The following is a 13,317-nucleotide window of genomic DNA, read 5'->3' as shown; positions in this document are numbered from 1 at the left end:
CAAGCACCAGGCTCGGCCAGGGCCGGTCCGAAGGTCACCGTCTACGGCCAGGACAGAGGGGCGGGGGGAAAAGGGACCAGTGGACCCTCGTCCTGGAGGGCCGGTCAGCTGTTGGGCCGCGGGCACCCAAAGTTGCGGGGGTCCGGGTCTCCGACCCCACGCCCGGCGAGGCTCCAGTGCCCGAGGGCGCGCGCTGGGACTCGCAGAGCAGCGGGTGCAGCAGGCTGGCGGGGCTGGGACCGCGAGTTTGTTTGCAAAGTTCAGGCGGGGCAGAAGCTGGGGAGGGGGCAGCGTCCACGCGGGCAGCCCCGGCTCTGACAGGTAGAGACGCACCACTCCCTCGTAATCCGTCCGCCAGCAGCCTAAAGTGTGCACTGGGTTCGCAGCGAAATGCCTGGCCTTGAAAGTTTAGCCAACGTCGGGTCCAGCGGAGTCACCAGGGCCGCCCCCTGCCCGGCAGAACCGGGATCTGGCCTCGGCCACGGTGGGGGTCCCGTCTCAGCCCGACAACCCCGTGGTCACGCGTCCGGAGGACTCTCGGGGACAAGAAGTGGAGTGGGGCGACCAGGACGGGGGCCGTGGGGATCGCGAGGGAGGAGCGGGCGGCCGCCCGGACTTACCCCGTGGGGTCCCCGCGCGCGGGCGCCCCGGCGTGTCGGATCATGCCGCCGGCAGCTCCGGGACGGGGAACGGAGGCGCTCAGGCGCCGGGCCGCGCGGAACGCGGAGTCCCGGGCGCCCGCATGTCCCTGGCTCTGGCCCTCGGGAAGGGCCGGGCCGCCGCTGCCGCCGCGCTCTGGGGCGCTCGCTCCCTTCTACTTCCTGTATCGGAGCGAGCGGGGCTTTCAGGAAGAGGCTGGCCTTGGTGGTCAAGGGTTTTTTTGTCAAAAGCCATTCGGCAGCGGCTCGCGGCCCGGAGCCCCCTGGGGCACACTGAGGCCCGGGCGGCCGCGCCCCCGGGGCCGGGCCTGGGGGCGGGGGGTGCTGGGGCCAAGGCGCCGCACGGGCGCCCAACCTCGGGGTGCCGCCTCCGCAGGCTGGGGCTGGGGCTGGGGCGCGGGAGGCCCGCGGGGCTTCGGAGAGGGAAACTTAGAGAAAAGTCTTCCACTTGGCTTGGGGCCGCAGGGGAAGGAAGACGCCCTCCGCTTGTGCCGGCGCCGACCGCGGGCCGGCAGGTGGGGAGGCCCAGAGCTGGCGGGGAGTTCGTCCCACTCGGAGCCACAGCCTTGCCCGAGGGAGCCTCGAAATCGTTCAAGGGCACCCTCAGACCAGAGCCAGGGCGCCTCCTCCACATTCCTGACAGATGTGCACGCCGCCTTCTCTTGGCTGCTTCCCGTGACAAGGAGCTCACTCCTCAACAAGGCGGACTGCTCGTCCATCAAGCCTGGCATCTAATTCACCTGTGCCGGGTACCGCAGATGGAGAACGCCAGACAGCTTACACAAATACAAGACCCACAGCAACCCCAGGTGGGACCGTGAGGCCTCTCTTCTAAGTGCCTGGGTGTTCAAAAATGCCTCCCGAGCCTAGTCTTTTCCCAGAGCATTTCCCAGAGTGACTGAGCAGGACTGGACCCTATTAGGTCACCTCAGTCTCATGCAGGATTTCTTTACCTGGCCACTACTGACATTTGGGGCCTGCTAATGCTTTGTTATTGGGGCTGCCTTCAAAACTGCAGGAGGTTTAACGCTATCCATGGCCTCTCCATGATCCATAAATACCCATAGCATCAGCCTCTCTCTGTAACGACCAGAAATGTCTCTAGATATCACAAGTGTCCTCCGGGGGCAAAATCGTCCAGGTCTAATACCATCATTTTAGAGATAAGGAAACTGAGGCCTAGAGAGTGGAGGTGACTTGCTCAAGGCCATATGGCAAGTGAGGACCAGACAGGACTGAGCCCAGGGCTCTGGTGAAAGGATCCCCAGGCCTCTCTGCCCTGCTGCTCTCTCCTCACACCCTCCTCCTCCATCTTCCCTGGATTTCCACCAAATCAGCCTGTCAGAAGTTAGAAAGAAAAGAATTCACATCTGAGCATACACGAAAAGTCCAGCCTCCCCCCAGGATGTAAAATGGTGCAGCCACTTTGGGAAAGAGTCTAGCAGTTCCTCAAAAAGTTAAACATCAAGTTAAGCATATGGCCCAGTAATTGCATTCCTAGTTATGTAGCCAAGAAAAATGAAAACATGTTCAGGCAAAAACTTATACGTGAGTGTTCATGTATAAGTTTATAATAGTATATACTATATATATAGTATATAATACTACTCTAAAGAGTAGTATTGTTCATACTAGCCAAAAGGTGGAAACAATCTAATGTCATCAGTTGACAAATGGATAAACACAATGTGATACATCCATACAGTGGAATATTATTAGGCCATGAAAAGGAATGAAGTACTGGCACATGCTACACCATGCATAAACCTCAAAAGCATTATGCTCAGTGAAAGAAGCTAGTCACGAAGGACCACATTCCATTTATATGAAATGTCCAGTATACGCAAGTCCAGAGAGACAGAAAGTACTCTAGTGGTTGTCAGAATCTTGGAGAAGAGAAGAAAATGAGGAATGACTGCTAAGAGTTATGGGGTGATGAAAATGTTCTAAAATTCATTGTAGTGATGGTTGTACAACTCTGGCTACAGTAAAAACCATTGAATTGTATGCTGTAAGTGGGTGAATTGTACAGTATACGAATTATACCTCAATAAAGCTGTTATTTTTTTTAAGGGGGGGAAAAAGTACAGCCTCCAGGAGGCCACCCTGACTACTCCAGCTCACATCCCTTCCCCCTCTGCCCAGATTCCTACAGGTTCTCTTCGTTAGGTCATAACCACCCCCCACTGACTTTTCCTCTCCTCCAGAGGCTAAATTATTTCCTCCTGGATGGGAATGAGTCATCTTCTCCACCATCTCCCTCAACAGGGCTGTAACATGTTTCCAAGGGTTTCAAAGCCCTGTTTGAAAACATGGGCTTTGAGGACAGACCCATGTTCAACTTCAACCCCAGCGGCTTCTGGCTGGGTGGCCTTGAGCAAGTCTCTTCCCAAAGGCTCATCTTGCTCATCTATAAACACAGTGAGTACAAATGAGATGGACAAGAAGACCCGTGCCTCCAGGGCCCCATTAATATTCCTTAGTGGTTTCTAAAACAAGTCTGCAGGTCACTCTCAGGCCTCCCTGGACCCCAGGGAAGTGGTCTATATAACTACTGCACCTAGAACAGTCCTTCAGCCCCTCCCAGACTGATCTGAAAGGTTTCCTTCAGCTCCCTGGACCACTGCTGAGAAACACAGGACAAGTCTCTCAAAGCCTGGCTTCCATGGGCCTAGCCCCAGTGCTCACCTGCTCTGAGAAGCCAGAATTCCTCAGATGGACACCAGATGGAGCCCTGCTGTGACCCTGTTGCTGATAAATGACCATAGAGGAGACGGTCACAATTCCAAGAATCTGAGCAGCCCCTTTTGGCTGTGGCCCATGGTGCACCTTGGCCAAGCTTGCCCTCTGCTCTCTTCCTGGGTCCTCTTTTCATTCCCAAGTCCTCATGCTCTGAATTCCTGACCAATAAAATAGTTGCTGTTTGGGATATTTTGTTTGGCAAAAGTAGATCATCAGAAAACAGCTCATCTTGCGAGGGTTCCATCTTCTTCTGACCCCCAACAAGGTTCTACATGTCCATTTCCTCCATTTTAAAGATTTGGAGAAATCTTTAAAAGAGAGACGGACAGAGACAAGCTCTATTATTGCAAAATCAATTAGTGTCCTCGGGCCAGATGCAAATAAAACTGTCTGCACCGACAGGGTAGAGTTGGGGTCAACTGGGAACCAGGCAAAAGGGAAAGCCTCTTCTCTGTTCTCACCAACAGCTGTCCAACAGGAATGAGGGCCTGAGCACCCTAGCCCTTACAGTTTAAAAAATGCTGAAAATCTGGAATTTTTAATAGGAAAGTTTCCGATTTCTAAACTTTTTTTTTTTTTTGAGACGGAGTTTCACTCTGTTGCCCAGGCTGGAGTGCAGTGGCACCATCTCGGCTCACTGCAACCTCTGCCTCCCAGGTTCAAGTGATTCTCCTGCCTCAGCCTCCTGAGTAGCTGGGATTACAGGCACCTGCCACCAGGCCCAGCTAATTTTTGTATTTTTAGTAGAGACGGGGTTTCGCTCTCTTGGCTAGGATGGTCTCAAACTCCTGACCTCAGGTGATCGACCCGCCTCTGCCTCCCAAAGTGCTGGGATTACAGATGTGAGCCACTGCACCACTGTGCCTGGCCCCAATTTCTAAACATTGTACTGGCTAAAGAAGCACCTCTGAGAGCCAGGTTGCCCCATGGGGGCTGGCCTGGCATCTGCCCAGATCTCTTACCTCTGCCTGTTCTGAGATTCTGTGTGGCAGGAAGGTGAATCTGACACAGGTGTAGGTGTGCCTTGTGGTCCCCATGGGTGGTCAGGGATTCCCCCAGTTCTGGAAGGGAGGGGGCCCAGACAGACATGCTGGGGGTCTCTCCCATGGGACGATAGAGACCTTCTTTAGTATGGCTGTCTGGGATTCTGCCTCATTGTCCCTCCTTTGCAGGTCCCAGGCCTCTTTCCCTCCTCTACTGAGAGACCATCCGGTAACTCCCAAGAGTACATGTCTCCATTGCAGCTGTACTGAAACTGACCAGCACTTCACAGTCCCAATTCCCAATTCTCAGGAGGAGTAATCTCATGGACCCATCTTGGCTGTGAGGGGTGGGCAAACTCAGAGAGAGGGTACTAAGTTGCTGAGAAGACAAACAGCTTTCCAAGCAGCCCCCAAACTGTATTATTGGGGAAGCTCCTTGTCTGGTGTCCCGGCGTCCCATTCCTCCTTGGCTAGCCCTACCCATCACTGGAGGCAGAAACTGGAGGCTTCCAAGTTCTTTCTCAGGGAACTTCTCCCTGCCCAGACAACCAGCTGCATTTGTTCATCTGACTCCAGGTTCTGTCCCTGAAGCCTGTCTGCTCCCAACTGAAGTGCCCTATTAACCTGCATGTGTTACACACTGCTAGACACTGTAGGGTTCTCATACTTCAATTGTCCTTAGCATGGGTGCAAGCTCCTTGGGGGCAGGGAATACATTTCTCACCCCTCTCCAATATCAAGTAGAGGGCTCTGTAAACAGTAATAAACTCTTGCTGGCTAAATAAAAATGACTTGTAACCAAGGACAAAGGCTTCTCCATTTCTCAGTTTTGTTCCATTCCAATTGTTGCTGGATTGTGCTGTCAGAAGAGAAGCTAAAATCAGGGCCAACAGTGTTCTTAATTCAAACAGTCTACAAAGTTACCGATGCCACTGAGACATTAGGAGGTCATGAAGTCCTGCTTTTGAGCAGCTTAGATGCTAGTGGGATGAATATGCCATAGGAAGATGCTCTTGGGTATTAAGTGACAGAAAACCCTAACTAAGTGGATTGAGTACATAGGAAATGGATTATCTCATTTAACTCAAAGCCTAGAGATAGAGTGGTATATTCATTATCTATTGCTGTGTAACAAATTAACCTCAACTTTCGTAGCTTACAATAACACACTTTTTTTTTTTTTGAGACAGAATCTCACTCTGTTGCCTAGGCTGGAGTGCAGTGGTATAATCTCAGCTCACTGCAACCTCCACCAGGAGAATTCAAGCAATGCTCCTGCCTCAGCCTCCCAAGTATCTGGGACTACAGGTGTATGCCACCACACACAGCTAATTTTTGTATCTTCTAAGTAGAGATGAGGTTTCACCATGTTGGCCAGGCTGGTCTCGAACTCTTGACCTCAAGTGATCCTCCCATCTTGGCCTCCCAAAGTGCTGAGATTACAGGTGTAAGCCATGGCACCTGGCCTTAACACACATTTATTATCTCACAGTCTCTGTAAGTTAGGAGACTTGGCACATGTTGATGTTTGCCACTGCTTCAGGCTGTCTCACACGGCTGCAATCAAGTTGCTAGCAAGGGCTGGGGTCTCATCTGAATGCTCAGCTGGGGAAAGATCTGCTTCCAAACTCACACGGTTGTTGGAAGGATTCAGTTGCTTGAGGGCTGCTGGACTGAGGGCCTCAGTTCCTTGCTGGCTATTGTCTTGAGGCCACCCTCACCTCCTTGCCATGTGGAAATCTCCAACATGGAGATTTCCTTCAAAAAACTGTGCAGGCTGAGAAGGCAAAAGAGAGAGTGCAACATGCAAGTCTCAGTCTATATAACCATATCACGGACATGACATCCCAGTTCTATTGGTTAGGAGCAAGTCACAGGTGCTGCCCACACTCAAGGAAAGGGGATTGTCAAAGTCCTGAAGACCAGGAGGCAGGAATAATTGGCAACCCTCTTAGAAGCTGCCTACAGCTGCCTGCTATAGGCAGGCTCCAGGTGCAAAACAATCAGAGACTTAATGTTGCCATCAATCACTCAGTGATTGATTTAGTCTCTCTTTCTATTCTGACCCCTTCAGTGTTGACTTCATCCTAAGGCCAGTTCTCCTATGGTTCCAAGATAACTTTCAGTGACAACGGGGATCATGTTCCCTGGGTCCATCCTGTAGGAAGTCAGGAAAAGCCTCTCTCCTAAGCAGTCCTTCAGCCCCTCTCAGGCTGATCTGAAAGGTTTCCTTCAGCTCCCTGGACCACTGCTGAGAAACACAGGACAAGTCTCTCAAAGCCTGGCTTCCATGGGCCTAGCCCCAATGCTCACCTGCTCTGAGAAGCCAGAATTCCTCAGGTGGACACCAGATGGAGCCCTGCTGTGACCCTGTTGCTGATAAACGACCATAGAGGAGACGGTCACAATTCCAAGAATCTGAGGAGCCCCTTTTGGTTGTGGCCCATGGTGCACCTTGGCCAAGCTTGCCCTCTGCTCTCTTCCTGGGTCTTCTTTTCATTCCCAAGTCCTCATGCTCTGAATTCCTGACCAATAAAATAGTTGCTGTTTGGGATATTTTGTTTTATTCCTACGGAATAAAATTCCGTTCAGTGTGATTGGTCAACATAGGTCACATCCCTGCCCCAGTCTCACTAAGAGAATGTCATGCACTGGTTAGGTTAATTAGGATCTATGCCTGGTCCTGGGGTAAGAGTAACCTTCTCAGATCATGCTGTGGAGGAGTTGAAACCTCATCAAAATTAAGATTCTATTGGGAAGGATGAAAAAAAATGGATATTGGCATTAGAATAGAACATTGCCCACTACATTCGTGTAGAAATGAAAAAAAAAAATCAAGGCCACTGCGCATGAGGAAACTTTTGGGGCTGACTGATATGTTCATTATCTTGATCATGGTAATGGTTTCATGCGTCTATACATAGATCAAGACGTAGCAGACTGTACACTTTAAACTTGGACAATTATCATGTGTCAATTATACTTCAAAGAAGCTGATTTTTTAAAAGTACGTCATGTCTTTAGTCATTATGTTGAGAAAGCATAAAAAACTAAGAACATTTTCTTCCAGTTTTCAAAAACTATTGTCTTATTCTGCAGTGAAGTCATTCATGTTGTTGATGAATGAGTGAAGTTCTGACTTATATCTTTATTGTCTCCCTTGGATTGTACCCAGTTAGTATAAACAAAAATGTCTTCATTTACAACATTCAGGTTATTCATCAATTGCAACCATAGATTGGTTAGAGATACAAGAGTTTGGCAAAAATCAGTGAAAGCATTCTGTGAAAACCAGTCAGCTATGTGGAATTTATAGTAAAGAGTATTACATATTTTATTATTTAAAAAAACGAGGCCATGAGTTATAGAGATAATTTAAGTTGCTCTGATGATACGGTTCATAAAGGTTCAGCATAAGAGAATCATTTTTCACGGTTTTCTTTGCTTCCTACCATTCTGTGAAGGACAGTCAGGGAGTCCTGAAGGAGGGAGGAGGTGGCCCTTGAGTGGGCCTTGAAGGACTCAGCCCCTTCAAGCACTGGCTGCGGGCAATGGAAAGGCAGTTGGCTCAGGAAGGCCTTCACTTGCTTGGTTACCATGTTCTTTTCCCTGGCAGTGCTTGCAAGGAGAGAATGAAAATGGACTTTGAAACAATGACCTCTGGGAAACAAAGTCATTGTTTTTTTGTTTTTTTTTTTTTTTGAGACAGAGTCTCCCTCTGTCGTCCAGGCTGGAGTGCACTGTTGCGATCTCAGCTCACTGCAACCTCTGTCTCCCAGGTTCAAGCAATTCTCATGCTTCAGCCTCCCGAGTAGCCGGAATTACAGGCATGTGCCACCACGCCTGGCTAATTTTTGTATTTTGAATAGAGATGGGGTTTCTCCGTGTTGGCCAGGCTTGTCTTGAACTCCTGGCCTCAAACGATCTGCCCACCTTGGCCTCCCAAAGTGCTGGGATTATAGGCGTGAGCCACTGCACCCAGCCCCAGAGTCACATTTTTGACCAAGAGCCAGATGATTAAGCATTAGCAGCTCATCATCTTTAAGTCGGCTCATCTACCAGAAAGCAAACCAGGAGGTTGGGGCTTTCTTCTGGGAAGCAGAGCTCCTACTGTGTGCCAGGCACTGCAATCCTACTGTGTGCCAAGGTTGGGGGAGGACACCAAGGGCAAGAACACAGATGTGATTTCTGCCCTCCCTCAGGAACTTGTGTTCTGAAAGGCAACCTTTAACCATGTCTGATTCACTCACATATGCCTTGGATGGAGGCTCAGGATAGTGAATAAATGGGGAAAAAACCTGTATACACAGTATTAGTTACTCCTTGATGCATAAGAAATTACCCCCTAACTTAACAGCTTTAAATAACAATGAGCATTTAAAAAATCTTACCTGGTTTCCGTGGGTCAAGAATTCAGGTGCAGCTTAACTGGTTGGTCTGGCTCGGGCTCTCTCATGAGGTTACAGTCAAGATGACGTCAGGCAGCCGTTGTGGGCTATGAGGCAGAAGCTATATGCTAAGGAGTGCAGAGCAACAATACAGAAGGAGTCTGGGTCGCTGGCACCACGGAGTGCCACATCAGCCCTGCACTGAGCGCCTTCATCTTCTACAAGAGGGAGAAATAGAGCCCTATCCTGTTTAAATCACTGTACTTTGGAGTTTTCTGGAATAGGATTTCAACAGGTAGAAATTAGGGAAGGGCATCCTAATGAGATGAGACGGTATACAGAAAGGTCTAGAAGCAAGACCCCTTTTACCTCTCAAGATAGTGATGAGGGAAAGAACCGCAGGCCTACCTTGATTTACAGTGCTTCATTTTACAGCACTTTGCAGATACTGCATTTTTTATAAGTTGAAGGTTTGTGGCAACCCTATGTCAAGTCTATCAGAGCCACTTTTCCAAAAGCATGTGCACACTTCATGTCTCTGTGTCACATTTTGGTAATTTTCACAATATTAAATCTTTTTCATCATTACCATATCTGTTACGGCGATCTCTAATCCATGATCTTTGATGTTTCTATTGTAATTGTTTTTAGGGTGCCATAAACTGCACGCATAAATGTGGTGTTCTGACTGGTCCACCAACCAGACATTACTCCATTACTCTCTCTCTCTCCTCGGACCTCCTTATTCCCTGAGACACAACAATATTGAAATTAGGCCAGTTAATAACCCTGCAATGGTCCCTCTCTTGCAATGGAAGCCTGCAAGTGTTCAAGTGAAAGGAAGCGTCACACATCTCTCACTTACATCAAAAGCTAGAAATGATTAAGCTTAGTGAGAAAGGCATGTTGAAAGCCAAGATAGGCCAAAAGCTAGGGCTCTTTGACCAAACGGTTGGTCAAGTTGTGAATGCAAAGGAAAAGTTCTTGGAGGAAATTAAAGTGCTAATTCAGGGAACACACAAATGATAAGAAAGCAAAACAGCCTTATTGCTGAGTTGGAAAAAGTTTGAGTGGTCTGGATAGAAGATCAAACCAGCCATAACAATCCCTTCAGCCAAAGCCTAGTCCAGAGCAAGGTCTTCACTCTCTTTTATTCTCTGAAGCGTGAGAGAGGTGAGGAAGCTGCAGAAGAGAAGTTTGAAGCTAGAAGAGGTTAGTTCATGAGGTTTAAGGGAAGAAGTCATCTCTATAACATAGAAGTACAAGGTGTGCAGATCACCAAGGGGTATTTAAAAAAATAAAAATAAAAAATAAAGTACAAGGTGAAGGAGCATGTGCTGATAGAGAAGTTGCAGCAAGTTATCCAGAAGATCTAGCTAAGATCACTGAGGAAGGCAGCTACACTAAACAACAGATTTTCAATGGAGACACAACAGCTTTCTAGTGAAAGAAAACGCCATCTAGGACTTTCACAGCTGAAGAGGAGAAGTCAATGCCTGGTTTCAAAGCTTCAGAGGACAGGCTGAACTCTCTTGTTAAGGGCTAATGCAACTGGTGACTTTAAGTTGAAGCCAATGCTCATTTACCATTTTGAAAATCCTCAGGCTCTTAAGAATTATGCTAAATCAACTCTTCCTATAAATGAAATAACATTTCATTATTTCTATAAATGAAATAACAAGGCTTGAATGACAGCACATCTGTTTACTGGTTTACAGTAAATAGCACATCTGGTTTACTGAAAATTTAAACCCACTGTTGAGACCTACTGCAAAGAAAAAAAAAGATTCTTCTCAAAATATGACTGCTCATTGACAATGCACCTGATCACCCATGAGCTCTGATGAAGATGTACAAGGAGATTAACACTGTTTTCATGCCTGCCAACACGAACATTCATTCTGCAGCCCATGGGCCAAGGAGTAATTTAGACTTTCAAGTCTTATAATTTAAGAAATACATTTTCTAAGGCTATTGCTGCCACATATAGTGATTCCTCTGATGGATCTGGGCAAAGTAAATTGAAAACCTTCTGGAAAGGACTCACCATTCTAGATGCCATTAAGAACATTTGTGATTTAGGGGAGAAGGTCAAAATATCAATACTAACAGGAGTATGAAAGAAGTTGATACCAACCCTCGTAGATGACTTTGAGGGGTTCAGGACTTCAGTGGAGGAAGTCATTGCAGATGTGGGAATAGCAAGAGAACTAGAATTCCATGGGCTTCCTGAGGATGTGACCGAATTGCTGCAATCTCATAAAACGAATGGATGAGGAGTTGCTTCTTATGGATGAGCAAAGAAAGTGGTTTCTTGAGATAGAATCTACTCCTGGTGAAGACACTGTAAACATTGTTGAAATGACGACAAAAGATTTATAATATTCCGTAAACTTAGTTGATAAAGCAGCAGCTGGGTTTGAGAGAATGGACTCTAATTTTGATACAAGTTCTACAGTGGGTAAAATGCTATCAAGCAGCGTTGCACGCTACAGAGAAATCTTTTACTAAAGGAAGAGTCCTTCAATGCAGCAAATGTTATTCTTGTCTCATTTTAGGAAATTGCCATAGCCATTCTGACCTTTAGCAACCACCACCCTGATCTGTTAGCGGCCATCAACATCAAGGCAAGACCCTCCACCAGCAAAAAGGCTCAGATGATTGTCAGCATTTTTTAGCAATAAAGCATATTTTAATTAAGGTATGCACATTGGTTTCTCATAATAGATATACTGCTATTGCACACTTAATAGACTACAGTATAAATATAACTTTTATATGTACTGGGAAACCAAAAAAATACATATGACTTGCACAATAAAGTGATATTTGCTGTATTGAATTGGTCTGGAACTGAACCACCAATGAACCTGCAATGTCTCCGAGGTATGCCTGTACTGCCTAGGAAAACTTAAGTGCCCACCATTGAGAGGTGCTGCAATTGCTAATCATTACTAATCCTGCTCGCCTGTCTTTTGCTTGGAGGACCAGGACCGCCTCTGACACTTCCTTGTATAGTGTGCTTAGCAAAAAAGATGTTCCATAACTACTTGGGGGTAAGGATGTGATTTGTTTTTGTTTCGCTTCTCCTTTTTGGGGATGTTTACTTCCTCTGAAAATCAAATGTGTTCTCAAGTGTCCTTCAGTGTAATAAACCAGGGTGGTTCATTTGAAATGATGGTGTGGCAACAAGCCAGTCAGTTTGAGGGGAAATCTGATCCCACACTGGTCTTCTCAGCCACAGTCCCAGCCTGGGCTTCTGCTGTCATCCCAGGTGACAGTCTGCAGACAGGTGTGCACTCAGCAGGAGGCTTCTGGGACTTCAGATAAGAAGATTCCCAAATGGGGACTCACTTCTTTAAAGAGCTGTTGAGGTTGGCTGGGTGCCGGGGTGGGGCACGGAGGGGCAGAAGCTCTGGCTGCTTTGGAACCACACAGCCCAGGTTCCTGTCTCAGCCCCACTGTTGCTGGCTGTGTGACCTTGGGCAAGTTTCTTCTTACCCTCTCTGGGCCCAAGTTTTCTCTTCTGGAAGATGGGTAGAGGTATACGTACCCCACGGCTGCTTGTGAGGATTATATGGAAAGTGGCTAACAGTGTCTCTCACATTGTAAGTTCATGACACATGTCAGTTTCCCTTTATCGATTTATTTTTAATTTTTTTCCTTTATTGATTTTTATTAGAACAGATGTCTAGTTGGCTGGGCTCTTCAATGCCTTCTGCCTGGTGCCCTTCCCCTGACAGGGGTGCCAAGAGGCATGTTTGGAGAAGTCTGGGTTCAATTCAGCTGCCACTAATTAGTGAAGCCTTGGACAAGGACCAGATAGGGAGACTCAATGTCCCCACCGCCCAAGGGTCTCATTGACAGAAGCTGCAGATTCTGACATGCAGGGCGTGGTCCTCATGGGTGACCTTGGCCTATGGGAAGATGTGCTACGAAATGTTTGGGACCCAGTGCAAAATAAAAACACTCACCCCCTCCTGAAAAAAAAAGTACAGATTTCAAGAATTACAGATTGCAAGAGCAGAGCATTAAGCCTAGCGCAGGACACTTCTAAGTGTGGGCTCCCTCTAAGCACAAGCTCTGTGCAACTGCATGGATCACATCCCCAAGAAGCTGACCCTGGCCTGGGGTGACTGACTATTTTAGTTTGCCCCAGGCTGAGGGGTTGCCGGGGACACAAGAAGTTCAGTCCCAGCTTGATCACAGCCCAGTGGCTGCACTGTGCCGGCTCAGCCTCCAGCAACTCACTGGACCTATAGACCCCTCTGCCACATCCAGCTCTCTGGCCCAGAAGGCCCAAGTCAGCCCCTGCTTGCAGGTCAGCAGCACCACACATGGGAAGCTGGCTCCCTGCATGCATGGCCATGCTGCCCTCCCTTGGACTCTGCGGGCCAGCCCAGCTGGCTTTGACCAGCACGCCCAGCGCTTCTTCCAGAGGCCCAAGGGGGAGCATGGCAAAAGCTCTAGGCCCCCTTTGCTTCCCACAGCTGTTCTCTCACACATTCTTCCTTCCACAGCCGAAATCCCGGAGAAGGCAGTTTG

At 48.1% G+C, this 13,317-nt stretch overlaps 1 protein-coding gene across 1 annotated transcript in view; it reads right to left on the bottom strand.

Moving 5' to 3' along the window:
• The window catches only part of RIN3 (Ras and Rab interactor 3), a 174,540-nt gene extending 173,577 nt beyond the window's left edge, over window positions 1-963 (bottom strand). Inside the window, exon 1 of the mRNA XM_054448274.2 lies at window positions 621-963. Within this exon, the coding sequence (XP_054304249.2) occupies window positions 621-664 (44 nt within the window). The 5' untranslated portion in view covers window positions 665-963. The remainder of the gene's footprint in view (window positions 1-620) is intronic.
• Between the last annotated feature and the right edge of the window lie 12,354 nt (window positions 964-13,317).

The sequence above is a fragment of the Pongo pygmaeus genome, chromosome 15 (genome assembly GCF_028885625.2).
Source record: "Pongo pygmaeus isolate AG05252 chromosome 15, NHGRI_mPonPyg2-v2.0_pri, whole genome shotgun sequence".
NCBI lineage: Eukaryota > Metazoa > Chordata > Mammalia > Primates > Hominidae > Pongo > Pongo pygmaeus.
The sequence above is the reverse complement of the archived record's forward strand: the minus strand, read 5'-3'. Positions and strand labels throughout refer to the sequence as shown.